This window comes from Salvelinus fontinalis, chromosome 1 (genome assembly GCF_029448725.1).
Source record: "Salvelinus fontinalis isolate EN_2023a chromosome 1, ASM2944872v1, whole genome shotgun sequence".
Taxonomy (NCBI): Eukaryota; Metazoa; Chordata; class Actinopteri; order Salmoniformes; family Salmonidae; genus Salvelinus; species Salvelinus fontinalis.
In genome coordinates, this window is record NC_074665.1 from 58,289,863 (window position 1) to 58,317,477 (window position 27,615).

General features: G+C 44.6%; 1 protein-coding gene across 3 annotated transcripts in view; it reads left to right on the forward strand.

Moving 5' to 3' along the window:
* Positions 1-26,625, forward strand: part of LOC129858455 (inactive phospholipase D5-like) — a 91,773-nt gene extending 65,148 nt beyond the window's left edge. For all 3 annotated transcript variants that reach the window (XM_055927706.1, XM_055927723.1, XM_055927713.1), the window contains exons 3-10: positions 7,887-8,079; positions 18,154-18,262; positions 19,303-19,427; positions 20,347-20,544; positions 21,464-21,600; positions 21,787-21,952; positions 22,169-22,259; positions 22,459-26,625. In XM_055927706.1, coding sequence (XP_055783681.1) covers positions 7,887-8,079; positions 18,154-18,262; positions 19,303-19,427; positions 20,347-20,544; positions 21,464-21,600; positions 21,787-21,952; positions 22,169-22,259; positions 22,459-22,733 — 1,294 coding nt within the window. In that variant the 3' untranslated portion in view covers positions 22,734-26,625. The remainder of the gene's footprint in view (positions 1-7,886; positions 8,080-18,153; positions 18,263-19,302; positions 19,428-20,346; positions 20,545-21,463; positions 21,601-21,786; positions 21,953-22,168; positions 22,260-22,458) is intronic.
* Positions 26,626-27,615: the final 990 nt, after the last annotated feature.

Sequence of the window (27,615 nt, forward strand, 5' to 3'; positions counted from 1 at the left end):
GTAGTGAAAAGTAACTTGGTACACATGCAAACAGATGCTATCTTTTTTTGGTGGTGGGGGACTAAACCAAGAAAATAAGGTATTTCTCTGAAGGCAAGGCCCTATACGTACAATCAAATCAAATAAAATGTATTTATATAGCCCTTCTTACATCAGCTGATATCTCAAAGTGCTGTACAGAAACCCAGCCTAAAACCCCAAACAGCAAGCAATGCAGGTGTAGAAGGACGGTGGCTAGGAAAAACTCCCTAGCAAGGCCAAAACCTAGGAAGAAACCTAGAGAGGAACCAGGCTATGAGGGGTGGCCAGTCCTCTTCTGGCTGTGCCGGGTGGAGATTATAACAGAACATGGCCAAGATGTTCAAATGTTCATAAATGACCAGCATGGTCAAATAATAATAATCACAGTAGTTGTCGAGGGTGCAGCAAGTCAGCACCTCAGGAGTAAATGTCAGTTGGCTTTTCATAGCCGATCATTAAGAGTATCTCTACCGCTCCTGCGGTCTCTAGAGAGTTGATAACAGCAGGTCTGGGACAGGTAGCACGTCCGGTGAACAGGTCAGGGTTCCAAAGCCGCAGGCAGAACAGTTGAAACTGGAGCAGCAGCACGGCCAGGTGGACTGAGGACAGCAAGGAGTCATCATGCCAGGTAGTCCTGAGACATGGTCCTAGGGCTCAGGTCCTCCGAGAGACAGAAAGAAAGAGAGAAAGAGAGAATTAGAGAGAGCATACTTACATTCACACAGGACACCGGATAAGACAGGAGAAGTACTCCAGATATAACAAACTGACCCTAGCCCCCCGACAAATAAACTAATGCAGCATAAATACTGGAGGCTGAGACAGGGCTGAGACAGGAGGGGTCAGGAGACACTGTGGCCCCTCCGATGATACCCCCAGACAGGGCCAAACAGGAAGGATATAACCCCACCCACTTTGCCAAAGCACAGCCCCCACACCACTAGAGGGATATCTTCAACCACCAACTTACCATCCTGTGACGTAGAGCATTGCAGTAGTCTAACCTAGAAGTAACAAAAGCATGGATACAATTTTCTGCATCATTTTTGGACCGAAAGTTTCTGATTTTTGCAATGTTACGTAGATGGAAAAAAGCTGTCCTTGAAACAGTCTTGATATGTTCGTCCAAAGAGAGATCAGGGTCCAGAGTAACGCCGAGGTCCTTCACAGTTTTATTTGAGACGACTTTACAACCATCAAGATTAATTGTCAGATTCAACAGAAGATCTCTTTGTTTCTTGGGTATTAGAACAAGCATCTCTGTTTTGTCCGAGTTTAAAAGTAGAAAGTGAAGGCTGCAGCCCAACTTGATGTACTCACCCATGTAGTAGACAAATTTCAGTCAGCGGTAGCCTTTCTGACACACACTGACTTAAAAAGAAACACTAATGTTCATTCCCTTGAGCACCCCTCTAGATCTGCCTCATACAGGACAACTCCCCTGTGCGAGCGTACCAGAGCTGACCGCTGCGGGACGTGCCACAACAGGAGGTTGGTTGCAACTTAATTGGGGAGGACGGGCTCGTGGTAATGGCTGGAGCGGAATAGGTGGAATGGTATCAAATACATCAAACACATGGTTTGATGCCATTCCATTCACTATGCTCCAGCCATTCTTATGAGCCGTTCTCCCCTCAGCAGCCTCCACTAGGTGCTACAGCCATCGCCACCAAGAGGTTTACCCAGTCGACAAGTTCTACCCGAGAAGACGACCGCCATCACCTAGCCCGTACGACAGCCATGGCGGGCGTTTCCCCAGCTGCAGCACATATGACAGGCAAAGTCACAGAGGAGAGCAGACTTCGAGACACCACTCTCTAACACCATCGTGTACACGCCATGCACACACACTTTACAGACACAAAGGTACAGGTAAACAAACTGTAGCTGGATATGACAGCTGATCTTCAACTGCCTGTCCTGTGGCCAATCAACGAAAAAGCGAACAATGTCAAATGCTACTGTGCAGATCCACACAGTCATGCTGTCCCCCACTGGACTTTGGGCAGTCCCCATTACCGGGGCACAGGCTGGTTACATTGTCTAACCATTTCAGAGACTTTGGTGTGAAGTACACAAATACAAATGTACAAAAAGACTGAAAGACAAAACAAGCACTTATGTTCTATGTTGTTACGTGACTGTAGAAATTAAGCTACATTGTTCCCAAATTTGACAGTTTTCTACATTGCTGTTCTGAAACATGGAAGTTTATTTTCCTACGGTAAGAGTACTATGGGACCTTTATTGTGACAACATCATGTGTGGGAATCTTATTTTGAAATGTTATTCTGGCTCTTGGAAGAGGAGCAAAAGTTCATGGGTATTTCTTCCATGGGAGAAGGAACCACACTCTTGCCTAATTTTTCTACATTTACCAGACACTCTTATCCAGAGCAACTTCCAGTATTTCTTTTGTGGTGGGGGAGTGCATACTGCTCCCCTGTGGGAATCAAACCCACAACCCTGGCGTTGCAAGCACCATGCTCTACCAACTGAGCCACATGGGATCTTGTCACATATAAATTGTGTAGCACTCCGACATTAAACATTGAGTCTAACGCTGAAGTCGCAGTGTCCCTGGTTAACGTTCTTATCACTGGCCTTACACTATGTTTATGTACTTCATACGTGACATTATACATGTAAGTCCCTCAAAAAATATTATTTTCATGTCATATAGTGTATAATGAATCAAGGGGCATAAGCACAGTTTGTCAAACATGTATTTTTGGCTACTGAGTACCAGTGCAATCAGTCTCATAGGCAGTCGGTCTATGCACCCAGTGCCCTGTAAATTAACGATCTGTTTATTTTTTCTGGCAGACCTTCAGTCGGTAGCATCCAAGACACTCTACCTTGGTCATGTACTATACAGTAACCAGACAGTCTCAAAGTTCTGCCAGCATTTGGAGTGTGAATGAATGAATTGTCTAAGCCACAGCAGTATTGTAACTCAACGAAGCCCCAGGGTCAGGCCCAGGCCATGATATTCTTACATTTTATTTGGGAAATTTATCCTAATTTCTCTGTATTTGAGTTATTTCTCAACAATATATCAGAGACATTACTAATTGCATTACAATAATGCATAATAACAATACCTTTTTCTGACTTTTATGACAAGCATATCTAGTCATTCATCATGCAGTTCCTTCAGAAAGTATTCAAAGCCCTTGACTTTTTCCACATTTTCTTGTGTTATAGCCTGAATTAAAAATGGATTAAATTGAGATTTTGTGTAACTGGCCTACACACAATGCCCCATAACGTCAAAGTGTAATTATGTTTATTTTTATCTTGAAATGTATGAATTAAAAATGAAAAGCTGAGATGTCTTGAGTCAATAAGTAGTCAACCCCTTTGTTATCTCAAGCCTAAGTAAGTTCAGGAGTAAACATGTGCTTAAAAAGTCACATAATGAATTAGACTCACTCTGTGTGCAATAATAGTGTTTAACATGATTTTTGAATGACTAATCTCTGTACCCCACACATAAAATTATCTGTAAGGTCCCTCAGTCGAGCAGTGAATTTCAAACACAGATTCAACTACAAAGACCAAGGATGTTTTCCAATGCCTCGCAAAGAAGGGCACCTATTGGTGGATGGGTAAAAAATAAGAAAGCAGACATTGAATATTCCCTTGAGCACGGTGAAGTTATTAATTACACTTTGGATGGTGTAGATCAATACACCCAGTCACAACAACTACAAAGGTACAGGTGTCCTTCCAAACTCAGTTGCCGGAGAGGAAGGAAACGACTCAGGGATTTCACCATGAGGCCAGAGTTTAATTGCAGTGATAAGAGAGAACTGAGGATGGATCAACAACATTGTAGTTACTCCATAATACTAACCTAAATGACAGAGTGAAAAGAAGGAAGCCTGTACAGAATACAAATATTCCAAAACATGCATCCTGTTTGCAATAAGGCATTAAAGTAAAACTGCAAAAAATGTGGCAAAGAAATTAACTTTCTTTCCTGAAATCAAAGTGTTATGTTTGGGGTAAATCTAACACATTACTGAGTACCACTCTTCATAATTTCAAGCATGGTGGTGGCTGCATCATGTTATGGGTATGCTTGTCATCGGCAAGAACTAGGGAATTTTTTAGGATAAAAAGAAACGGAATGGAGCTAAGACCAGGCAAAATCTGATTGTCTGCTTTCCAATAAACACAGGGAGACAAATTCACCTTTCAGCAGGACATTGACCTTAAACACAAGGTCAAATATACACTGGAGTTGCTTACCAAGACAACATTGAATGTCCCTGAGTGGCCTAGTTATAGTTTTTACTGAAATCAGATTGAAAATCTATGGGAAGACATGAAAATGGCTGTCTAGCAATGATCAACAACCAACTTGTCAGAGCTTGAAGAATTTTTTAAATAATAATGTGCAAATATTGTACAAAAATCTTAGTGACTTTCCCAGCAAGACTCAAAGCTGTAATAGTGGCCAAAGGTGATTCTAACATGTATTCCCTCAGGGGTGTGAATACTTACGTAAACTAGATATTTCTGTATTTCTAAAAACATGCTTTCACTTTGTCATTATGACGTATTGTCTGTAGATGGGTAGGATTTTTTAAAAATGTAATCCATTTTGATTTCACACTGTAACACAACAAAATGTGTTATAAGTCAAGCGTTATGAATACTTTCTGAAGGCACTGTACATGGGTAACATTCACAGAGCCTTGGATGCTGCTATCAAAATAGCTTCTACCATTTAACATGGCAGTCTGCTCCAGTCTGCTCCAGCAAAAACAGGTTTTTAGACATTATTTACCTAAGTATTCAGACACTTTGCTATGAGACTCAAAATTGAGCTCAGGCGCATCCTGTTTCCATTGATCATCCTTGATGTTTCTACAACTTCACTGGAGTCCACCTGTGGTAAATTCAATTGATTGGACATGATTTGGCAAGGCCCACGACTGTCTATATAAGGTGCATGTCAGAGCAAAAACCAAGCCATGAGGTCGAAGGAATTGTCCGTAGTGCTCCGAGACAGGATTGGGTCGAGGCACAGATCTGGGGAAGGGTACTTTCTACAGCATTGAACTTTGAACTTTCTGCAGCATTGAAGGTCCCCAAGAACACAGTGGCCTCCATCATTCTTAAATGGAAGAAGTGTGGCACCACCAAGACTTCCTAGAGCTGGCCAAACTGACCAATCGGGGTAGAAGGGCCTTGGTTAAGGAGGTGACCAAGAACCCGATGGTCACTCTGACAGAGCTCCAGAGTTCCACTGTGGAGATGGGAGAACCTTCCAGAAGGACAACCATCTCTACAGCACTCCACCAACCAGGCCTTTATGGTAGAGTGGCCAGATGGAAGCCACTCCTCAGTAAAAGGCACATGACAGCCCACTTGGAGTTTGCCAAAAGGCACCTAAAGGACTCTGACCATGAGAAACAAGATTCTCTGGTCTGATGAAACCAAGATTGAACTCTTTGGCCTGAATGCCAAGTGTCATGTCTGGAGGAAACCTGGCACTATCCCTACGGTGAAGCATGGTGGTGGCACCAACTCAACAAATACAGGTGTGCCAAACATGTAGCATCATACCCAAGAAGACTCAAGGCTGTAATCGCTGCCAAAGGTGCTTCGACAAAGTACTGAGTAAAGGGTCTGAATACTTATGTAAATGTAGTTTTTAAGTTTGTTATTTTTTATGAATTTGCAACAAATTCTAAAAAACTGTTTTTGTTTGTGACTATGGGGTATCCATTTTAGAATAAGGTTTTAACATAAAATGTTGAAAAAGTCAATGGGTCTGAATTCTTTCCAGATGCACTGTATGTGAATTATGGATCCTCCACCTGCAGTCCAAATAACACACACGGCTGCACATGGGGAGTGTGGGGTAATTCGCACTGACTGTGAATAAATCAATGGACTGCCTTAGTGCAGAATCAAATGTTCTTCTTATTCTCATTTTACACTAACGTGCTTGCTGTCCACAGGCATATAGAATCCCCATGCATGATTTTCTGAGGGAAATGGGTTGTGTTTATTGTTTTTTATTAAGATTATGTGTTCCCCTTATCTGGTTTTCCATTTCCCTGCTTTTTTCATTATGTGATAGTTATTATGAGCCATCTGTCCTATTTGCTGTGGTGCCCCTTTCGTATTTCTAATTCTAGTGGTAAATAATGCATGGAGTGATAATGCATGCTATTTTCAGTGTTTGTTTATTGCATGTTATTGCATTTGGCAATACATGTTTTAGAGATTGAAAGCTAGCAGAATAATCTACAATACTTTGTTGATCCTGACCTAAATCAATCCAAGTTCATTTCACATACATTTATTTGACTACCATGCTCTTTGGGATATGTTGTGCTTTCATTATGGAACATTTGAACAGCTCAGTGTCCTTACCTTACCATATTCTTCATCTTTCTCCAACATCGTGACCTGAATAAAGTGGTTAGTCAGTAAGTCAATGTTTCTGTCTCATCACCTGTCCGTTCGGTTGTGCAGCACTGACAATGTTCCATCAGCTTGCTGAAACAACCAGGGCCAGGAAATGAATTGTTGTCTGCGTTCACCATTCACTGCGTTCACCCCATTACTGCTTTATATGATTTACTGTGTTTTCCTCCAATATTGAACCAATTCCCAGCATGAAGAATGTGTGCTCAGCATTGGATCGGTATGAATCAATGACCTGGCAAGATAAAGCAGGAGCCATTCAGGCTTGATATAGCATGCAGTGTGTCTGAAGTACTCATCCTGACACATTAAATCCAATATGTTTACCTGCCGGGCTAGAATGGGGTTTTAAACATTAAGGACAGCAGGGAACAATTCTTTGTCACCCAAATGACACGATAGCTGGACTGAACTTTCTTGGAAAATGTGGCACATTCTTGGAAGATTGCGTTAAATTAGCTATGATCAATTAGTTATGATGTTTTTTTGGGCATATCACACAGTTTGACGTGCATTGTGCTGCCTATGCATATTAAAATAGATACCTCGGTGTCGGTTAGGACTGTGTTGCGTGTTTGTTGTCAGGTTGCCTGTTTCAGTAAGGCCTGGATAAATTACTGGAGACACAATAGAAACAAGTACATAAAGTGTTTCTGAAATGTATCGGTGGGGTAAAGAAAAACTACGGCCTGTGTTCAAATTCTTTAAAATACTTTCACTGTAATTAATTGAGCTTAACTGGTGCAATGGAACTAATGGAATAATCCCAAAACTGCAAACCCTGTCCATCCAAGCAGACTGAATCTACTGCTTGAAGTATTTCAAAGAAAACAAGTTCTATTTGAACCCAGGCTTGATGACTGACTATTGGTCTTCGGACTTCACTGGCTGGGTATAGAAATCTTTTTGCCATTAATGTCTCATTTCCATTACATTTATGATACTAAAATTCACTTTACTTGAAAGCATGTGGGGAGAATGATGCCCTTGAAAATGTATTAAAGTTCAGTAAGAGCTCTGCCATGGTGTTCTTGTTAGAAGGCAGTTCAGCCACTCTTCTATTCACCCCTAAAATCTATCTCAGTGATAATGCCCAGACGGAAAGTGTTCTCAATCTCAAACATAGTGCAGGAGGTAATCATAGGTGAAAGTCAATGAATATGACCTAATTTTACAACATCCCAAGGCAGCTGCACAAGTTGCGGATGATTCTGTGGCTAATACAGACGGACATAATTGGCTCTTGAAGACTCAAACTACACATCAATGTGCTGTAAATTCATCTGTTAGAAAGAACCTTTTGGGGGCTTATTTAATGAAACTTCTCTGGCTTTCAGGTCTTTTTCATTACAAACCTGAAAAACAGCCATTTGTCTTTATTACATGGGATGTTTTTCACTCTTTTACAATCACAGGGTAGTGCTTGTGGAGAATATTCCAGAAGATGTCACCTTCTCTGAGAATGGTACGGCCCACCTCAACCTCTCTGCTGGGCTTCACAGCCTACTGGACCTGGCCGTGGCTGGTCGTTCTGTGGAGATTGTGTCACCACAATGGAACCTGAACTCCTCTGACACTGAATCAAGCTTCCTACCATCTTCTAGGCAGGTAAGCACAACAACCAATCAGGTAGCCCCCCCAGGCCAAGTGAGTCATTAGAAGGGGTCGATTGGCCATCTGGCAATTCTGGCAAGTGCCAGATGTCCGAACCATTTTTTTCTTGGGTAAACTGGTCAAAATTGAAAATAAATATGTTTATATAAACAGTATAAAAATAAAACAATGAAAAAGGTGACATGGCAGCCCATGGGCCTGTTAAGTAAAAAAATAAAGATTTTTGCACAATTTCTCTGTTATCCTAATCTATAATGAGCCTGTGGCTGAACAGTTGGCTGAGGTCACACAAACGCACATTCAAAGTCAAACGAGCCATCAGCAAAAAGACCCACTCCGACCCCATCATCAGTTAGACAGCCAAGATCATGGATCGTAGGAAACGGAAAGGGTGCCTATAAATGTAGAAAGAGCACATTCTACATTGTAATTTCACTCAGAAACTGTATTTTTGGGCCGTCTAAAACCATGATTTGGTCAAACATGAATGAATCCTGCAATGAAGGTGTCTGCCCTGCCCCTGCGCCTGTGCCCTCTCTGGGGCCTGCTGCTGTTCATGGGTTGCATGTTTCCTCACAATATTGTTTTGAACGATCGTTTTGGACTGATGCCCAACTGAGCATTCTTCTCAATGCTTCGTCAATGAGCGCTGATGAAGATTTCATCCAAGATTACATGACTAAAACATTTTTAGGACATTACATTTACTGTTGGATGAATACATGGCTACTAGCAGTGGGTATTATATTTATCTATTATATTTATATTTAGTTAGAGATCTAGTTAATGTGTTGAACCACATGTTTTATTTGCATATGATATTAGTTAGTGCACATAAAGATGTATGTAATTAATCTCTATTGAACCTGAACCTTTTTTTCCTCCTATTTTCACATTAAAATATAGCAACTATAGTCTAATTGTCAGTTGTCTTGCCATTCACTGGTACGTGGGTTATCACACCTAGCCATAATGCTTACTTTACGTTGCAGTTTTACTAATGGTCTTTTTCTTGTCAGCAAAACCAGGTGCTCATAACTGTTCTTTGACCTAGAATACAAATGACATATTTTTCACCTTATTCCACCTGCTTTGACTTGCTTTCTATGAGAAGCTTCAAAGATCAGCCAGTGAAAATCTCACTTTTAAACTGTAACAGTCCTGACCTATTTATGTTAGTTTTTATGTGTTTATGGTCAGGGCGTTAGTTTTGGGTGGGCAGTCTATGTTATCTGTTTCTATGTTGTTTTTGGTTTGCCTGGTATGGCTCTTGATTAGAGGCAGGTGGTTTGCGTTTTCCTCTAATCAAGAGTCATATTTAGGTAGGGCATTCTCACTGTTTGTTTGTGGGTGATTGTCTCCTGTGATGTCTTCGTCGTTGTCGATGTTATTCACTTTCGGAGCTGTTTGGCTGTTCGTGTGTTTTGATGTAACGTTCCTGTTCGTGAGTTTACGTTTGTGATGTGAGTTTATGTTCAGGTTCCGTTCTACGTCGTTTTGTTATTTTGTAGTTTTGAAAGTGTTTTGTTTTGTTTCGTGTTGCTGTCAAATATATAATAAAGATGGCATATTTCCCTGAACCCGCATTTTGGTTAGAAGATCCTTCTCTCCTCACCTCATCTGAGGATGAGGAAAGCGACAGCCTTAACAGAATCACCCACCAACAAACAGAGACCAAGCGGTATGGGAATGCTCGACGGCGCAACAAGAACTTCTGGACTTGGGAGGAGATCTTGGACGGTAGAGGACCTTGGGCTCAACCAGGGGAATATCGCCGTCCAAAGGAGGAATTGGAAGCAGCGAAGGCTGAGCGGCGCTGGTATGAGGAGGCAGCGCGACGACGCGGTTGGGAGCCTGTGAGTCAGACCAAAAAATTTCTTGGGGGGGGGGCACACGAGGAGTGTGGCAAAGCCGGGTAAGATACCCGAGCAAACTCCCCGTGCTTACCGTGGAGGTAGAAGGCGTCGTACTGGTAAGACACCGTGTTATGCGGTAAAGCGCACGGTGTCCCCAGTACGCGTGCTTAGCCCAGTGCGGGCTATTCCACCTTGCCGCACTGGGAGGGCTAGGTTGGGCATCGAGCCGGGTGCCATGAAGCCGGCCCAACGTAGCTGGTCTCCAGTACGTCTCCTCGGGCCGGTGTACATGGCACCAGCCTTACAGGTGGTGTCCCCGGTTCGCCTGCATAGCCCAGTGCGGGCTATTCCACCTCGCCGCACTGGCAGGGCTACGGGGTTCATTCAACCTGGTAGGGTTGGGGAGGCTCGGTGCTCAAGAGCACGTGTCCTCCTTCACGGTCCGGTAGACCCGGTGCCACCTCCATGTACCAGTCCTCCGGTGGCAGCCCCCCGTACCAGGCTGTCTCTCCGGGTTCTCTCTCCTGCTGTTTCCTCCTCTCCAGCGCAGCCGGTGCCTAGACCACGCACCAGGCTGTCTCTCCTTCTCCTCCCTACAGAGCTATCTGTCTCCCCAGCGCCATCTGAGCCATCCGTCTCCCCAGCGCCATCTGAGCCATCCGTCTCCCCAGCGCCATCTGAGCCATCCGTCTCCCCAGCGCCATCTGAGCCATCCGTCTCTCCAGCGCCGTCTGAGCCATCCGTCTGCCATGAGCCTGCAAAGCCGCCCGTCTGCCATGAGCCTGCAAAGCCGCCCGTCTGCCATGAGCCTACAGAGCCATCCGCCAGACAGGAGCCGCTAGAGCCGTCAGCCAGACAGGAGCCGCTAGAGCCGCCAACCAGACAGGATCTGCCAGAGCCGCCAACCAGACAGGATCTGCCAGAGGCGCCAACCAGACAGGATCTGCCAGAGCCGCCAACCAGACAGGATCTGCCAGAGCCGCCAACCAGACAGGATCTGCCAGAGCCGTCAGAGAGCCATGAGCAGCCAGAGCCGTCAGAGAGCCATGAGCAGCCAGAGCCGTCAGAGAGCCATGAGCAGCCAGAGCCGTCAGAGAGCCATGAGCAGCCAGAGCCGTCAGAGAGCCATGAGCAGCCAGAGCTGTCAGAGAGCCATGAGCAGCCAGAGCCGTCAGAGAGCCATGAGCGTCGAGAGCCGTCAGCCTGCCATGAGCGTCGAGAGCCGTCAGCCTGCCATGAGCGTCGAGAGCCGTCAGCCTGCCATGAGCGTCGAGAGCCGTCAGCCTGCCATGAGCGTCGAGAGCCGTCAGCCTGCCATGAGCGTAGAGAGCCGTCAGTCTGCCATGAGTGTCGAGAGCCGTCAGCCTGCATGGACCTGCCAGAGCCGTCCAGCCAGGACCTGCCAGAGCCGTCCAAACAGGACCTGCCAGAGTCCTTCAGCCGGGATCTGCCCCTTGTCCCGGTGTTGCCCCTTGTCCCGGTGCTGCCCCTTGTCCCGGTGCTGCCCCTTGTCCCGGTGTTGCCCCTTGTCCCGGTGCTGCCCCTTGTCCCGGTGCTGCCCCTTGTCCCGGTGCTGCCCCTTGTTCCGGTGCTGCCCCTTGTCCCGGTGCTACCCCTTGTCCCGGTGCTGCCCCTTGTCCCGGTGCTGGCTGTTTATTTTGGGGAAAGTAGTTTTAGGGTGGTCAGTGGAGGGGGTAGACAGAAGAGGGGAGTGACTATGGTGGTGTGGGGACAGCGTCCTGAGCCGGAACCACCACCGTGGTCAACTGCCCACCCGGACCCTCCCCTGGACTTTGTGCTGGTGCGCCCGGCGTTCGCACCTTGAGGGGGGGGTACTGTAACAGTCCTGACCTATTTATGTTAGTTTTTATGTGTTTATGGTCAGGGCGTTAGTTTTGGGTGGGCAGTCTATGTTATCTGTTTCTATGTTGTTTTTGGTTTGCCTGGTATGGCTCTTGATTAGAGGCAGGTGGTTTGCGTTTTCCTCTAATCAAGAGTCATATTTAGGTAGGGCATTCTCACTGTTTGTTTGTGGGTGATTGTCTCCTGTGATGTCTTCGTCGTTGTCGATGTTATTCACTTTCGGAGCTGTTTGGCTGTTCGTGTGTTTTGATGTAACGTTCCTGTTCGTGAGTTTACGTTTGTGATGTGAGTTTATGTTCAGGTTCCGTTCTACGTCGTTTTGTTATTTTGTAGTTTTGAAAGTGTTTTGTTTTGTTTCGTGTTGCTGTCAAATATATAATAAAGATGGCATATTTCCCTGAACCCGCATTTTGGTTAGAAGATCCTTCTCTCCTCACCTCATCTGAGGATGAGGAAAGCGACAGCCTTAACAGAATCACCCACCAACAAACAGAGACCAAGCGGTATGGGAATGCTCGACGGCGCAACAAGAATTTCTGGACTTGGGAGGAGATCTTGGACGGTAGAGGACCTTGGGCTCAACCAGGGGAATATCGCCGTCCAAAGGAGGAATTGGAAGCAGCGAAGGCTGAGCGGCGCTGGTATGAGGAGGCAGCGCGACGACGCGGTTGGGAGCCTGTGAGTCAGACCAAAAAATTTCTTGGGGGGGGGGCACACGAGGAGTGTGGCAAAGCCGGGTAAGATACCCGAGCAAACTCCCCGTGCTTACCGTGGAGGTAGAAGGCGTCGTACTGGTAAGACACCGTGTTATGCGGTAAAGCGCACGGTGTCCCCAGTACGCGTGCTTAGCCCAGTGCGGGCTATTCCACCTTGCCGCACTGGGAGGGCTAGGTTGGGCATCGAGCCGGGTGCCATGAAGCCGGCCCAACGTAGCTGGTCTCCAGTACGTCTCCTCGGGCCGGTGTACATGGCACCAGCCTTACAGGTGGTGTCCCCGGTTCGCCTGCATAGCCCAGTGCGGGCTATTCCACCTCGCCGCACTGGCAGGGCTACGGGGTTCATTCAACCTGGTAGGGTTGGGGAGGCTCGGTGCTCAAGAGCACGTGTCCTCCTTCACGGTCCGGTAGACCCGGTGCCACCTCCATGTACCAGTCCTCCGGTGGCAGCCCCCCGTACCAGGCTGTCTCTCCGGGTTCTCTCTCCTGCTGTTTCCTCCTCTCCAGCGCAGCCGGTGCCTAGACCACGCACCAGGCTGTCTCTCCTTCTCCTCCCTACAGAGCTATCTGTCTCCCCAGCGCCATCTGAGCCATCCGTCTCCCCAGCGCCATCTGAGCCATCCGTCTCCCCAGCGCCATCTGAGCCATCCGTCTCCCCAGCGCCATCTGAGCCATCCGTCTCTCCAGCGCCGTCTGAGCCATCCGTCTGCCATGAGCCTGCAAAGCCGCCCGTCTGCCATGAGCCTGCAAAGCCGCCCGTCTGCCATGAGCCTACAGAGCCATCCGCCAGACAGGAGCCGCTAGAGCCGTCAGCCAGACAGGAGCCGCTAGAGCCGCCAACCAGACAGGATCTGCCAGAGCCGCCAACCAGACAGGATCTGCCAGAGGCGCCAACCAGACAGGATCTGCCAGAGCCGCCAACCAGACAGGATCTGCCAGAGCCGCCAACCAGACAGGATCTGCCAGAGCCGTCAGAGAGCCATGAGCAGCCAGAGCCGTCAGAGAGCCATGAGCAGCCAGAGCCGTCAGAGAGCCATGAGCAGCCAGAGCCGTCAGAGAGCCATGAGCAGCCAGAGCCGTCAGAGAGCCATGAGCAGCCAGAGCCGTCAGAGAGCCATGAGCAGCCAGAGCCGTCAGAGAGCCATGAGCAGCCAGAGCCGTCAGCCTGCCATGAGCGTCGAGAGCCGTCAGCCTGCCATGAGCGTCGAGAGCCGTCAGCCTGCCATGAGCGTCGAGAGCCGTCAGCCTGCCATGAGCGTCGAGAGCCGTCAGCCTGCCATGAGCGTCGAGAGCCGTCAGCCTGCCATGAGCGTAGAGAGCCGTCAGTCTGCCATGAGTGTCGAGAGCCGTCAGCCTGCATGGACCTGCCAGAGCCGTCCAGCCAGGACCTGCCAGAGCCGTCCAAACAGGACCTGCCAGAGTCCTTCAGCCGGGATCTGCCCCTTGTCCCGGTGTTGCCCCTTGTCCCGGTGCTGCCCCTTGTCCCGGTGCTGCCCCTTGTCCCGGTGTTGCCCCTTGTCCCGGTGCTGCCCCTTGTCCCGGTGCTGCCCCTTGTCCCGGTGCTGCCCCTTGTTCCGGTGCTGCCCCTTGTCCCGGTGCTACCCCTTGTCCCGGTGCTGCCCCTTGTCCCGGTGCTGGCTGTTTATTTTGGGGAAAGTAGTTTTAGGGTGGTCAGTGGAGGGGGTAGACAGAAGAGGGGAGTGACTATGGTGGTGTGGGGACAGCGTCCTGAGCCGGAACCACCACCGTGGTCAACTGCCCACCCGGACCCTCCCCTGGACTTTGTGCTGGTGCGCCCGGCGTTCGCACCTTGAGGGGGGGGTACTGTAACAGTCCTGACCTATTTATGTTAGTTTTTATGTGTTTATGGTCAGGGCGTTAGTTTTGGGTGGGCAGTCTATGTTATCTGTTTCTATGTTGTTTTTGGTTTGCCTGGTATGGCTCTTGATTAGAGGCAGGTGGTTTGCGTTTTCCTCTAATCAAGAGTCATATTTAGGTAGGGCATTCTCACTGTTTGTTTGTGGGTGATTGTCTCCTGTGATGTCTTCGTCGTTGTCGATGTTATTCACTTTCGGAGCTGTTTGGCTGTTCGTGTGTTTTGATGTAACGTTCCTGTTCGTGAGTTTACGTTTGTGATGTGAGTTTATGTTCAGGTTCCGTTCTACGTCGTTTTGTTATTTTGTAGTTTTGAAAGTGTTTTGTTTTGTTTCGTGTTGCTGTCAAATATATAATAAAGATGGCATATTTCCCTGAACCCGCATTTTGGTTAGAAGATCCTTCTCTCCTCACCTCATCTGAGGATGAGGAAAGCGACAGCCTTAACATAAACGTTCATATTCTGTTAACTAATACCCAAATAATGTTGTTGACTCATCCTATACCTGTATTTGTGGCCAATGCATACATTGGAGAAAAAAACTCTAAAATATCCCCACCTCAATCTTTTATCTCAAACAGACTGTTTAAAAAATGCTTGCTGTATGATGTCATCCTCCTGAGGGGGATGAACTGGCCAATCAGCAGTCTAGAGGAGGATAAGCTGGCCAATCAGCGGTCTACACGTGTGAATATTTTTTATGACCGGTATACGCCCACACCATTCTGTTGTTTGGGGTACGCAGCACCATTCCAACACAGAAAACTGATTTTTAACATGCTTAATTAAAAACATTGGGAAAGAAAACATTTTCACTCATATTGTAAATAAGTAGAGGTTCTATTTCATAGAAATCTGGAAACACTGGACAGTTACTTTAAGCCCAGTCTTATCCATACCTCACACATTGTATTTATAGACATATGCAGGCTAGGTATGTCCTCTTTCTGCCAGAATGTGCCATTAGTAGTCCTAGGTTGCAGGCAAAGCTGAGCCCATCCACTGTGTTGGCACACAGGCAGACTCCAAAACAGCTGACAGCCATTAGCACCCAAACAGCCCTGCTTATACTGAGGTTAAACGTACACTTGGGTTTGGCTAAAATGGCAGCCTTGAGTTTTGGACAGCCCCTTGTATCTACCCACTGGTGTTTAGTTAAACTGAACAAAAATATAAATGCAACATGCAACAATTTCAAAGATTTTACTGAGTTACAGTTCATAGAAGGACATCTGTCAATTGAAATAAATGCATTAGGCCCTAATCTATGGATTTTACATGATTGGGAATATGCATCTGTTCGTCACCAATGTCTTTTAAAAAAGGTAGGAGCGTGGATCAGAAATCCAGTCAGTATCTGGTGTAACCACAATTTGCCTCATGCAGCGCAACAAATCTCCTTTGCATAGAGTTGATCACGCTGTTGATTGTGGCCTGTGGAAAGTTGTCCCACTCCTCTTCAATGGCTGTGTGAAGTTGTTGGATATTGGCGGAAACTGGAACACGCTGTTGTACATGTCGATCCAGAGCATCCCAAACAGGCTAAATGGATGACATGTCTGGTGAGTATGCATGCCATGGAAGAAATGGGACATTTTCAGCTTCCAGGAATTGTGTACAGATCCTTGTGACATGGGGCCATGCATTATGATGTATGACAATGGGCCTCAGGATCTCGCCACTGTATCTTTGTGCATTCAAATTGCCATAGATAAAATGTAATTGTGTTTTTTTGTCTGTAGCTTCAGCTTGCCCATACCATAACCCCACCGCCACCATGGGGCAATCTGCTCACAACATTGACATCAGCAAACCGCTGGCCCACACGACCCCATACACGCTGTCTGCCATCTGCCCGGTACAGTTGAAACCGAGATTCCTCTGTGAAGAGCACTCTTCTCCAGCGTGCCAGTGGCCATCGAAGGTGAGCATTTGCCCACTGAAGTCGGTTACGACTCCGAACTGCAGTCAAGTCAAGACCCTGGTGAGGACGACGAGCACACACATGAGCTTCCCTGAGACAGTTTCTGACAGTTTGTGCTGAAATTCTTCAGTTGTGCAAACTCACAGTTTCATCAGCTGTCCGGGTGGCTGGTCTCAAACAATCCCGCAGGTGTAGAAGCCGGTTATGGAGGTCCTGGGCTGGCGAAGTTACATGTGGTCTGCAGTTGTGAGGCCGGTTGGACTTACTGCCAAATTCTCTGAAACGACGTTGGAGGCAGTTCATGGTAGACAAATGAACATTCAATTCTCTGTCAACAGCTCTGCTGGACATTCCTGCAGTCAGCATGTCAATTGCATGCTCCCTGTGGTATTGTGTTGTGTGACGAAACTACATTTTAGAGTGGCCTTTTATTGTCCCCAGCACACAGTTAACCTGTGTAATGATTATGCCTTTTAATCAGTTTCTTGATATGACACACCTGTCAGGAGAATGGATTATCGGTGCAAAGGAGAAATGCTCACTAACAGGGATGTAAACAAATTTGTGCACAACATTTGAAAGAAATAAGCTTTATGTGCATAGAGAACATTTCTGGGATCTTTTACTTTAGCTCATGAAACAACACTTTACGTTTTTATTTTTTGTTCAGTGTAATTAGTGTCATGCCTAATTGCTCGCCTTGGCAGTTTGACCCGAAAAGGTGCCTCCAGGCTATGCAAAACGAATCGCTTTAGCCTGCAGCAATTGTTTCCTGTGCTCCACTGAAATGAAACCTCAGTTTAAAAATGGACAGGGGACCTGAATGTGTAACATGTTATTTCAGAGCATGGCTATGCTTTATGCTCCCTGAATGTGTATACTCATGTGTAGGGGTATATCCCTGAATGTGTATCCTCATGTGTAGGGGTATATCCCTGAATGTGTATCCTCATGTGTAGGGGTATATCCCTGAATGTGTATCCTCATGTGTAGGGGTATATCCCTGAATGTGTATCCTCATGTGTAGGGGTATATCCCTGAATGTGTATCCTCATGTGTAGGGGTATATCCCTGAATGTGTATCCTCATGTGTAGGGGTATATCCCTGAATGTGTATCCTCATGTGTAGGGGTATATCCCTGAATGTGTATCCTCATGTGTAGGGGTATATCCCTGAATGTGTATCCTCATGTGTAGGGGTATATCCCTGAATGTGTATCCTCATGTGTAGTGGTATATCCCTGAATGTGTATCCTCATGTGTAGGGGTATATCCCTGAATGTGTATCCTCATGTGTAGGGGTATATCCCTGAATGTGTATCCTCATGTGTAGGGGTATATCCCTGAATGTGTATCCTCATGTGTAGGGGTATATCCCTGAATGTGTATCCTCATGTGTAGGGGTATATCCCTGAATGTGTATCCTCATGTGTAGGGGTATATCCCTGAATGTGTATCCTCATGTGTAGCGGTATATCCCTGAATGTGTATCCTCATGTGTAGGGGTATATCCCTGAATGTGTATCCTCATGTTTAGGGGTATATCCCTGAATGTGTATCCTCATGTTTAGGGGTATATCCCTGAATGTGTATCCTCATGTGTAGGGGTATATCCCTGAATGTGTATACTCATGTGGAGGGCTATATCCCTGAATGTGTATACTCATGTGTAGGGGTATATCCATGAATGATGATTCGGAGAATTGGACACTGCTCGTATGTAATTTTCCCACCATGTTAGGAATTTTCGAAACATCCCCTATAAAACACATCCAGTACACACCAGAATGTGTTGACCTATGGTGATGCTATTGATTGTGTTCTTGCTTACAGGGTCAGGCTTTGCTGCAAAGACTGCAGGGGCTGAAGAAGAAGGGAGTCAATTTGAAGATAGCTAGTGGAATGATCGACTCTGTAGAGCTCAAGAGCCTCTCTCGTCTGAGTGAGTCATGTTGTAACCCACAACAACAGAGTTACAGCTACATTTACTTTCCATATACAGTACCAGTCAAAAGTTTGGACAAACCAACTCATTCCAGGATTTTTCTTTATTTTTACTATTTTCTTAATTCGTTTGAGCCAATCAGTTGTGTTGTGACAAGGTAGGGGTGGTATCCAGAAGATAGCCCTATTTGGTAAGAGACCAAGTCCATATTATGGCAAGAACAGCTCAAATAAGCAAAGATAAATGTGCAGTCGCAAAAACCATCAAGCGCTATGATGAAACTTGCACTCATGAGGCCCGCCACAGGAAAGGAAGACCCAGAGTTACCTCTACTGCAGAGGATAAGTTCATTAGAGTTACCAACCTCAGAAAGTGCAGCCCAAATAAATGTTTCAGGCTGTGTAAAGGCTTTTCGACCAAGAAGGAGAGTGATGGAGTGCTGCATCAGATGACCTGGCCTCCACAATCACCCAACCTCAACTCAATTGAGATGGTTTTGGATGAGTTGGACCGCAGCATGAAGGAAAAGCAGCCAACAAGTGCTCAGCATATGTGGGAACTCCTTCAAGACTGTTGGAAAAGCATTCCATGTGAAGCTGGTTGAGAGATTCCCAAGAGTGTGCAAAGCTGTTATCAAGGCAAAGGGTGGCTACATGGTGGCTACAATATATTTGGATTTGTTTTACACTTTTTTGGTTACTGCATGATTCAAATGTGTTATTTCATAGTTTTGATGTCTTCACTATTATTCTACAATGTAGAAAATAGTAAAAAATAAAGAAAAACACTTGAATGAGTAGGTGTGTCCAAACTTTTAACTGGTACTGTATATTGCCACTTTTTATAGAAAATACTCTGTATATCATTACTATTGGTAGTGGAAATTACTTTTATTGCAGCGCATTCATATAGTCTTGACACTTACCCTCGAGGAGGGACATTACATCATGACTCCCATCTTACACACAATACTAACATACATCAAATGTTGAGATTTCTATCTCTGTCGTTTTCTGTGTCTTTTCCCACCTGTGTAGGTGAGGTGCACTACATTAACATGACTGCCCTGACCAAAGGCTTCCTGCACTCTTCTTTCTGGGTGGTGGACAGGAAGCACATCTACATCGGCAGTGCCACCATGGACTGGCGATCACTGTCTACGGTATCTTAGTATATTCACTACATTATTTCACCTACTGTACCTGTGTATATTTCTGTAACATTTTTACCCAATTCAATGAGACCACCTGTGAGGTCACCTCATCTTGACTACGTTCCATACCTTGATTACGTAAACCCTTTTACCAACCAATTGTCTACACAGAATCTGTTAGATTTTTAGTTCTGATATTTGACAGGTATGATGAGGCGACTGTGTACAGCCATCTTCTCTGGTGATTTGTCCAATGAGTCAGCAATAAATATTTATTCAAACACTGCTATTTACCCTAGGAGAACAGCATACATTAATTGGCTCATTTTGCACAAACATACTGAATAGGAAACAAATGCAACCTTATAGTTGGCAGAAAACTGAATTAATTGAGTAGGGACAAAAAGGAAATGTGGACATTCTTTCATGTGCTGCTCAAAGCTGGAAAAGTACAACAGTTCATTAAAGTGTGACCCCATTCACTGTACCTAGCCTGCCTATCTTTAGCACTTCTCTGAAATAAACCCTTGCTTGAAAAGGGCATCACTTGAAAAACCCAGCTGTGAGAGGGGATAGGAGAGGCCTGGTGATTGGAAGTGCCTGGAGGACTATTTGCCTTGTCCAGGGCCAGAAGAGGGCAGGAGAGGATGGGGGGGTGGGGGGGGGGGGGGGGGGGTGGGCAGAGCTGAAGAGGCTAGAAGCACTGAGCTGTGGAGGGTAGACAAGAACAAGGGAGAAGGGTAAATGGAAGTGTGGGGAGTAGGAGATGGAAGGAGAGGACAAGGTGGGAATGGAAGTAAAGGAGGAAGGGGGAAGGAAGAAGAAGAGGAGATGGGTGGAGAAAGGGTAAAGTTGGGTGTGGGTGAAATTCCTGGGGGCACGTGCTAACATCTTACAACATCTATGTTGTTGCTTTGTTGTCTCTTAGATGAAAGAACTGGGGATCATCATCTACAACTGTAGTTGTCTGGCACTGGACCTGCACAGGGTATTCAACCTCTACTGGCAGCTGCAGTATAAGGACTTTGTACCGTCCATCTGGTCCAAGAGGCTGAGTGCCCTGTGGAACAAAGATGAAAACCTCCCACTTCTCTTCAACAACACCAAGGCTGAGGTCTTTCTCTCTGTGAGTGACATTCTCACCCATGGCTTTATACTTAAGGCCAGGAGTTTGTCCTGACGATGTGACCTTATAACAAGGGCCTTGAGTTTTTCCATGTCTGGTTATATAGTCAGGGAAAAACTCATGCCGTTACTAATGTATCAATGTTTTTTTTTATCACTCTGAGAGACAAGCTCATCTTTATATTCGATTAATTAATACCGTTCTGAGATTAGGATAAGAAATTGCCAATATTTATGGATACTATATGCCTAGCGAAGACTTTTCTTGGCTCCAACCTTTTCATTAGTCCTGATATGATGTAAATATTTGCAACGTCCTCCCACAGTTGTAATAACTTTCAAGAGAGGTGACGGTTAAGTGAAAAAAGTTATTTCTTATACAGCTCGCTATAACTCATCAGTTCGATTTTTTATGTATGCTGACTGGATGAAAGATGGCATTGCTTCCAACAGAAAACATGTGGTTGGCTCGCTATAAATGAGGCTTGCCCATCCCTTCATGTCGATTAACATTTCTGAAATGCAGAGGAAGCGTTAATCATTGGAGCTATTGATAGCAATCCATGTGAACCGTGATCTGTCATTGTTCTCATCACACACACCCACATTCTGCTTACACGCAGAGAGGGGGGTGAGACATATCAATAAATAAATAAAATCGTGACAGGATCAGTTCTAGGGAGATACAAGTAGAGAGAAGGTAACGCTGCTGTTCGAATACTAATGACCTCTTTAGAAATCATCATTTTACTCTTAGAGAGGCTGTGACAAAGATATACTCCAAGAGGTGTGGTGATGATGATTACGACAATGACAATGATTGATTGCATCTACAGTATATAGCCCTGGCATTGACATGAGGGCTTCAGTTCTCTACTCTCCACTGATTTTAATAAGTGTCTGTTATCATTTTGTGGCAGAGCTCTCCAGATGTCTTCTGCCCTAAAGACAGGACCAGAGACCTCGACGCCATATCCTATGTGATCCAAAAGGCCAAGAGGTTCATCTATATATCCATTACAGACTACCTGCCTCTCACTAACAGGAATTCTCACAGGTGAGCAATCTTTAATACTGACAGCACCTGATAATCTTATTGTTAGCATTGTATCACATGCCCATTTATACAACACAATGATAACTGATAGAATGAAACTGATAGGATGAAACTGTGTAACTGTGTGTATAATTACCAGTCATTACCAAGCAGATAAGTGTTTGTAACTCTTTGTTACCGGGACAGATACTGGTCAGGTATAGATGGGATGCTTCGGGAGGCCTTGATCCTGAGAAACATCAAAGTGCGTCTGTTAGTAAGCTGCTGGGAGCAGACACACCCCCTGACCTTTAACTTTGTGTGGTCCCTGAAGACCTTGTGTATGGAGCTCCCTAACTGTTCACTGGAGGCGGTGAGTGTGCACCTACAATACATTATTGGACACCACACACCTACATCCTCATTAACTGGATACAAATTGTATAACATCACTCATCATGCATATGTTTTCAGGCACATCATACCTATATTATAATCTCTACAGTACCTGCAAACCTTATGTACTGTATATCATGTAAAACATATTCATCACTACTGCTAAGCCAGTCCTTCTGTGTGTTTTGTGCAGAAGTTCTTCAGCACCAGGGAGCAGAGAGATGGCACGCTACAGGGAATCAACCATAACAGATTCATAGTGACAGACAGTGCTGTGTACATAGGCGAGTTTACTTCCATGAATTTCAGATGACTAATATGTATTTTTCGAATGAACGAATGATTGATTTGTTTATTCAATTATTGGTGTGTCACTGGTTGGTGGGTTGATTAGTTTGCTTGTGAGGTGGGTTAACTCTTTGGCTAGTATTTTTTCATCTATATTTCTGATTAATGCTTTGGCGGGTGTCTGTTGTCCCATAGGGAACTTTGACTGGGTGGGGAATGAGTTTATGTTCAACGCTGGAGCAGGCATGGTGATCAGTCAGACAGAGGGGCTGAAGGAGAGGAACTCAACGTTGGTGGAACAGGTGAGGGCTGCGTTCCAGCGGGACTGGTATTCACGCCACACCATGAGCCTGCAGGCTAACAAGATCCCAGTCTGCAACAAGCACCAGCTCAACCAACTGGCACATCTCAAAATCACTCAACCACCAGAGAGCAGTGGGAGTCAGGAGAGTCCCAATGGCTCCTTCTGAATCCAAAGACATGTGGTGTGTTACAAGACTGTTTTATGCAGGCTTTAAGAGAAAAATAACTGTTTGAATGCTGAAATCGGATACAATTTACAAATTGTTTTTAGGTCATATTTGTTTTTCTATCAAGTCTGCTGTTTATTTCATCCTCTATGACTGTTTCTTACATAAGACATGGGCAGGGAACTGATGAAATTAATATATTTTCTATTGATTGCCAAACCTAAATATAGTTAATTGTTTAATCCATTTGACCAATAATGTCATAATTTATCACAACCCTTTAAAACCCTCTCTGACCAAAACACAGTTGCAGCAGCATGGACAGTAGTGTGGAGATACTGTATATCCTATACAAATCTATACTCCAAGGATGTTTACCTTGTGTCTTCAATATTCAAATCAAATCAAGTTTATTTTATATAGCCCTTCGTACATCAGCTAATATCTCGAAGTGCTGTACAGAAACCCAGCCTAAAACCCCAAACAGCAAGCAATGCAGGTGTAGAAGCACGGTGGCTAGGAACAACTCCCTAGAAAGGCCAAAACCTAGGAAGAAACCTAGAGAGGAACCAGGCTATGAGGGGTGGCCAGTCCGCTTCTGGCTGTGCCGGGTGGAGATTATAACAGAACATGGCCAAGATGTTCAAATGTTCATAAATGACCAGCATGGTCAAATAATAATCAGGAGTAAATGTCAGTTGGCTTTTCATAGCCGATCATTAAGAGTATCTCTACCGCTCCTGCGGTCTCTAGAGTTGAAAACAGCAGGTCTGGGACAGGTAGCACGTCCGGTGGACAGGTCAGGGTTCCATAGCCGCAGGCAGAACAGTTGAAACTGGACCAGCAGTTTTAAAGTGCAGAATTCCTTCAGCCTCGACCAAATGAACAGGTGCCATTTGTCAGTTGGACAACAGCTGATCAAATGAACCGAATGGGAAAATAACAGACTACCAGAAGCATGTCTTGATCTCATCTGACTCATAAGCTACTGACATCTTTCGGGTGTTTATTGTTGCAGAGTACAGACAATTGTGCTCAATTGGCATCAATATATTTTGGTATTGCATCTAAAATCCTGTTTTGGTATCAACTAGAATGTATACTTGATTATGTTTAATATCACCATGCCAGGGGTTGATCTTGGAATCTTAATCTTAACTAAATTTCCAGGATTATGATACATTAACCAATTTTAAGATTAAAAAAAACATTGCATATTTTATTCTATTCTGTATATTGTCTTTGTTGGAAACACTCAAAAGGGTAGAACTAGATATGTATTCAACTTTAAATAGAGCTTTAGGCCTCTTGTGTTGTTTTAACATGATCAAGAAATTGATCTATTACTGAATTTTTCATGAAATTTAAATTTCTGGAAAAAGGTGTCTTGCTTCCTTGATTATATTGGAAAGTATTGAAAACCATCACTACAGAAACAAAACTTCCCTGGGCTTTACTTAGTTTGTAAATGGATATGCTACCATACCACTGTCATATGCTGTCATATGATAAACAGAGATGCAGCAACAGAGGTCGATAGCACACTAACGTTGGAAGGTGCTGAGCTGCCATTTAAGGTCTAAGGTATTCGTTTGGTCAAGTTACAAGACTAGACAATGATTTTACCTAATGGAATATTGGAAATTGATTCCCACGGTCTTCATGGATAATTGGGTTTCTTTCTGGTATAACTCAGCTGGAAAAAAAGGTGTCTAACCAGTGATACAACTGTAGCTCTCTTTGGAAGCAGATGTTGACTTATTTACCAGATATTGAAAAAACAGTTGTTGGAGGGGATTTCAGTCAGTAAGATCAATAGCATGAATTTTTAAAGACTGCTAGACACCATTTCCAGTTTCCCCTAAGGACATGTTTTGAAATAAGACAGCATGCATTGCTTAACTTAACACTGAGAGAAAATAACCACAGCATCTCTTTACATCACCCGCATGATACAAGCTTTGCACCTGATCATCAAAGATGGTCAACTACAGGAGTTGTTAACATCTTTTTATGATTATGTCACGCCAATTAATAAATTCTGTATGTAATAGCCTATCTGTGGTGGTTTATGGGCATTATACTTATATTAATTGTAATGTCTTATATCTGTATTTTCATTGTCTTTTTACAGTAATATAATGGGACAACACTTTCTCTATGGTTACAGATGGTTCTCTTTGCACATATTCTGTTTTCATTGGGGTTCTTTTATATCTGTACCTATTTTGATACAGGAAAAATATTAATAGTAGACTGACAAAATAACAATGCACTTCCTGAAAATATTTTGTCAGTGTTAACCAGAACATAAATGTAGCATTAACAAACGTCTATGATGTACACTGCACTTGTGCCAGACAATGTTCTTAAAATAGTTTAATCTGAGAGTAAATATCTGTACAACAATTTACCCTTTAACTATGTCCTCTTATCAAAAAGAGGGAGTCAAAGGCATCTGGCTGCTTTTGGTGCAACAGTACAGAGTGGGCTATTTTGAATATTGTTTAAAGAGTACCTCAATATTGACTCTGTTTAGGGTGCTCTTTGTCACTTTTTATCACTTATTGCTGACAAATCTTCAGTCACTGTATTACTCTTGATGTAGCAATGCTGGGATTAACATTTACATATTTTGTCATTTAACAGACGCCCTTATCCACAGTGACTTACATTTACTAACCTATACATCGAACCCATTAAGAACAGATCAGAGCAAACCAAATTTGGGGCGAGTCCTAGATACAATCTATAAACTGTCCCTGACTAACTGTTGCCACCTAGAGTTAGTTTGAGGAAAGGCTATTCCTCTTACCTGCAAACAGGCACAAAAGATGTCTGAAATAATCAATTGTGGATTAGACAGATATCCTACATTTGATTAGACTTGTCTCCTGTGTTGTTTTCTCAAGATGTTACATTAGATTGGTAAATCCACAGTAGGCCAACATGTCATAGGCTACTACTGAATGGTAAATCTGTTCATTAAAGGTATGATTGTAATATTAAATTAATAATTGGAAGGATACCACTGTGGTCAAGGTGACCACACAGTTCATTCAAAAGCACATTGCATCACATCACAACATTGAAGGCGTTAATTTCACTACCGTCTATTAAAGTACAATTACTGCCCTCTGGAGGACAATATGTCCCACCAATTGATTATACACTGAGTGTACAAAATATTAAGAACTCCTTCCTAATATTGACTTGCACACCTCGGCCCCACGAAGCGTTCCGCAGGGATGCTGGGCCATTTTGACTCCAATGCTTCCCACAGTTGTGTCAAGTTGGCTGGATGTCCTTTGGGTGGTGAACCATTCTTGATACACACGGGAAACTGTTGTGCGTGAAATACCCAGCAGCGTAGCAGTTCTCGACACAAACTGGTGAGCCTGGCACCTACTACCATACCCCATTCAAATGCACTTAAATATTTTATCTTGCCCATTCAGCCTCTGAATGGCACACATACACAATCCCTGTCTCAATTGTCTCAAGGTTTAAAAATCCTTCTTTAACCTGTCTCCTCCCCTTCATCTACACCGATTGAAGTGGATTTAACAAGTGACATCAATAAGGGATCATAGCTTTCACCTGGATTAACCTAGTCAGTCTGTCATGGAAAGAGCGGGTGTTCATAATATTTTGTCCAATCAGTGTACATTATGCTATTTCTGTTTTGCATCTAATTTGCTCAATTTCGGCATACTCACTCCTTGTATGCCCTGCCTTTATGAACTGTATAGTACAATAGACAGAGCATTCTTTTAAAATGATAGAATTTCAAAATACAAAAGGAATGTATATTTATTGTATAACCTTGTTGATGCCTGTATCTAATTGATACTTTTAATTTGTACTCTTAATAAAAAGTGTTCTGACATTGTATTGTGGTTTTATTCAGAGCCTGTACATGTCACTGTTCAGTCCAACCTCAGTGACTATCCATTTCAGATTACTTGTGATTTAAACTGTGGGGGTTTAACCTATGCACTAATTAACCCTATCTCAAGAGTGGGGATGGTGAGGGCTCTCAATCCTGAAACTAGGCTAAGTATACTGACTCAATCACCCTATTCAGGCATAGAGGGAGCTCAGTAGCCTCGTAATTAGCAGACTGATTACCGCCAGAGAGGAAGAGGCAAAGTGAGAGGCTGCACTCCCGTCAAAATCTGCCTATGCAGAACAAGTGGGGACGGAGGTCTATGAGAGAGTGCCGGATTTGGTCAACTGAAATTTGTATTGCTAATTTGCTGAGTGAGGGTTATTTGATCAAATAGAAGTTTCGTAATGTTTAGGTTGTTACAAATATACTGATATAAGTGGATGCATGTTAGTCTGAATACCAGTCCTGTTATTGCTTTGGCACATGACATGGAGTACAGGGAGTGGATTAGGTAAAGAGACGGGTACCCAGGTTAGACGCACATGGCATCTCGGCAACTTTTCCTTCTTTTTTTCAAGAAAAACAATTTATATCGGAGTTGTTGGTTCACATGCATATCTGGCCTCTCATTGGCTAGAATGTTCCCACCTCCTCCCACCTGCCTTTTCCGCCTTTGCAACAACAACTCCCATTGTTTCCTAGTTCTGACTAGCAGGCGAACACGGCATATAACATGATGTGGCTAGCTGATACTTAAAATGTCTATCCAGGTGTTGTAAGATCTGGCATGCGTCAGCAATGCCTGGGCAGAGGAACACACCCTATCTCTGTTAGAGCTACACTGATATCCATGTAAGTTCAGTGAGCTCAGGCGGCTTGCAAGGCTAGGGGCGCTCCCTCTGCTCAGGTGAAGCGACGTCACGCAACAACCAATGGGCGAACTATGCCGGTTCATGCTGGGTTCATAGCTGAAGAAAGTGTCCCAGCGAC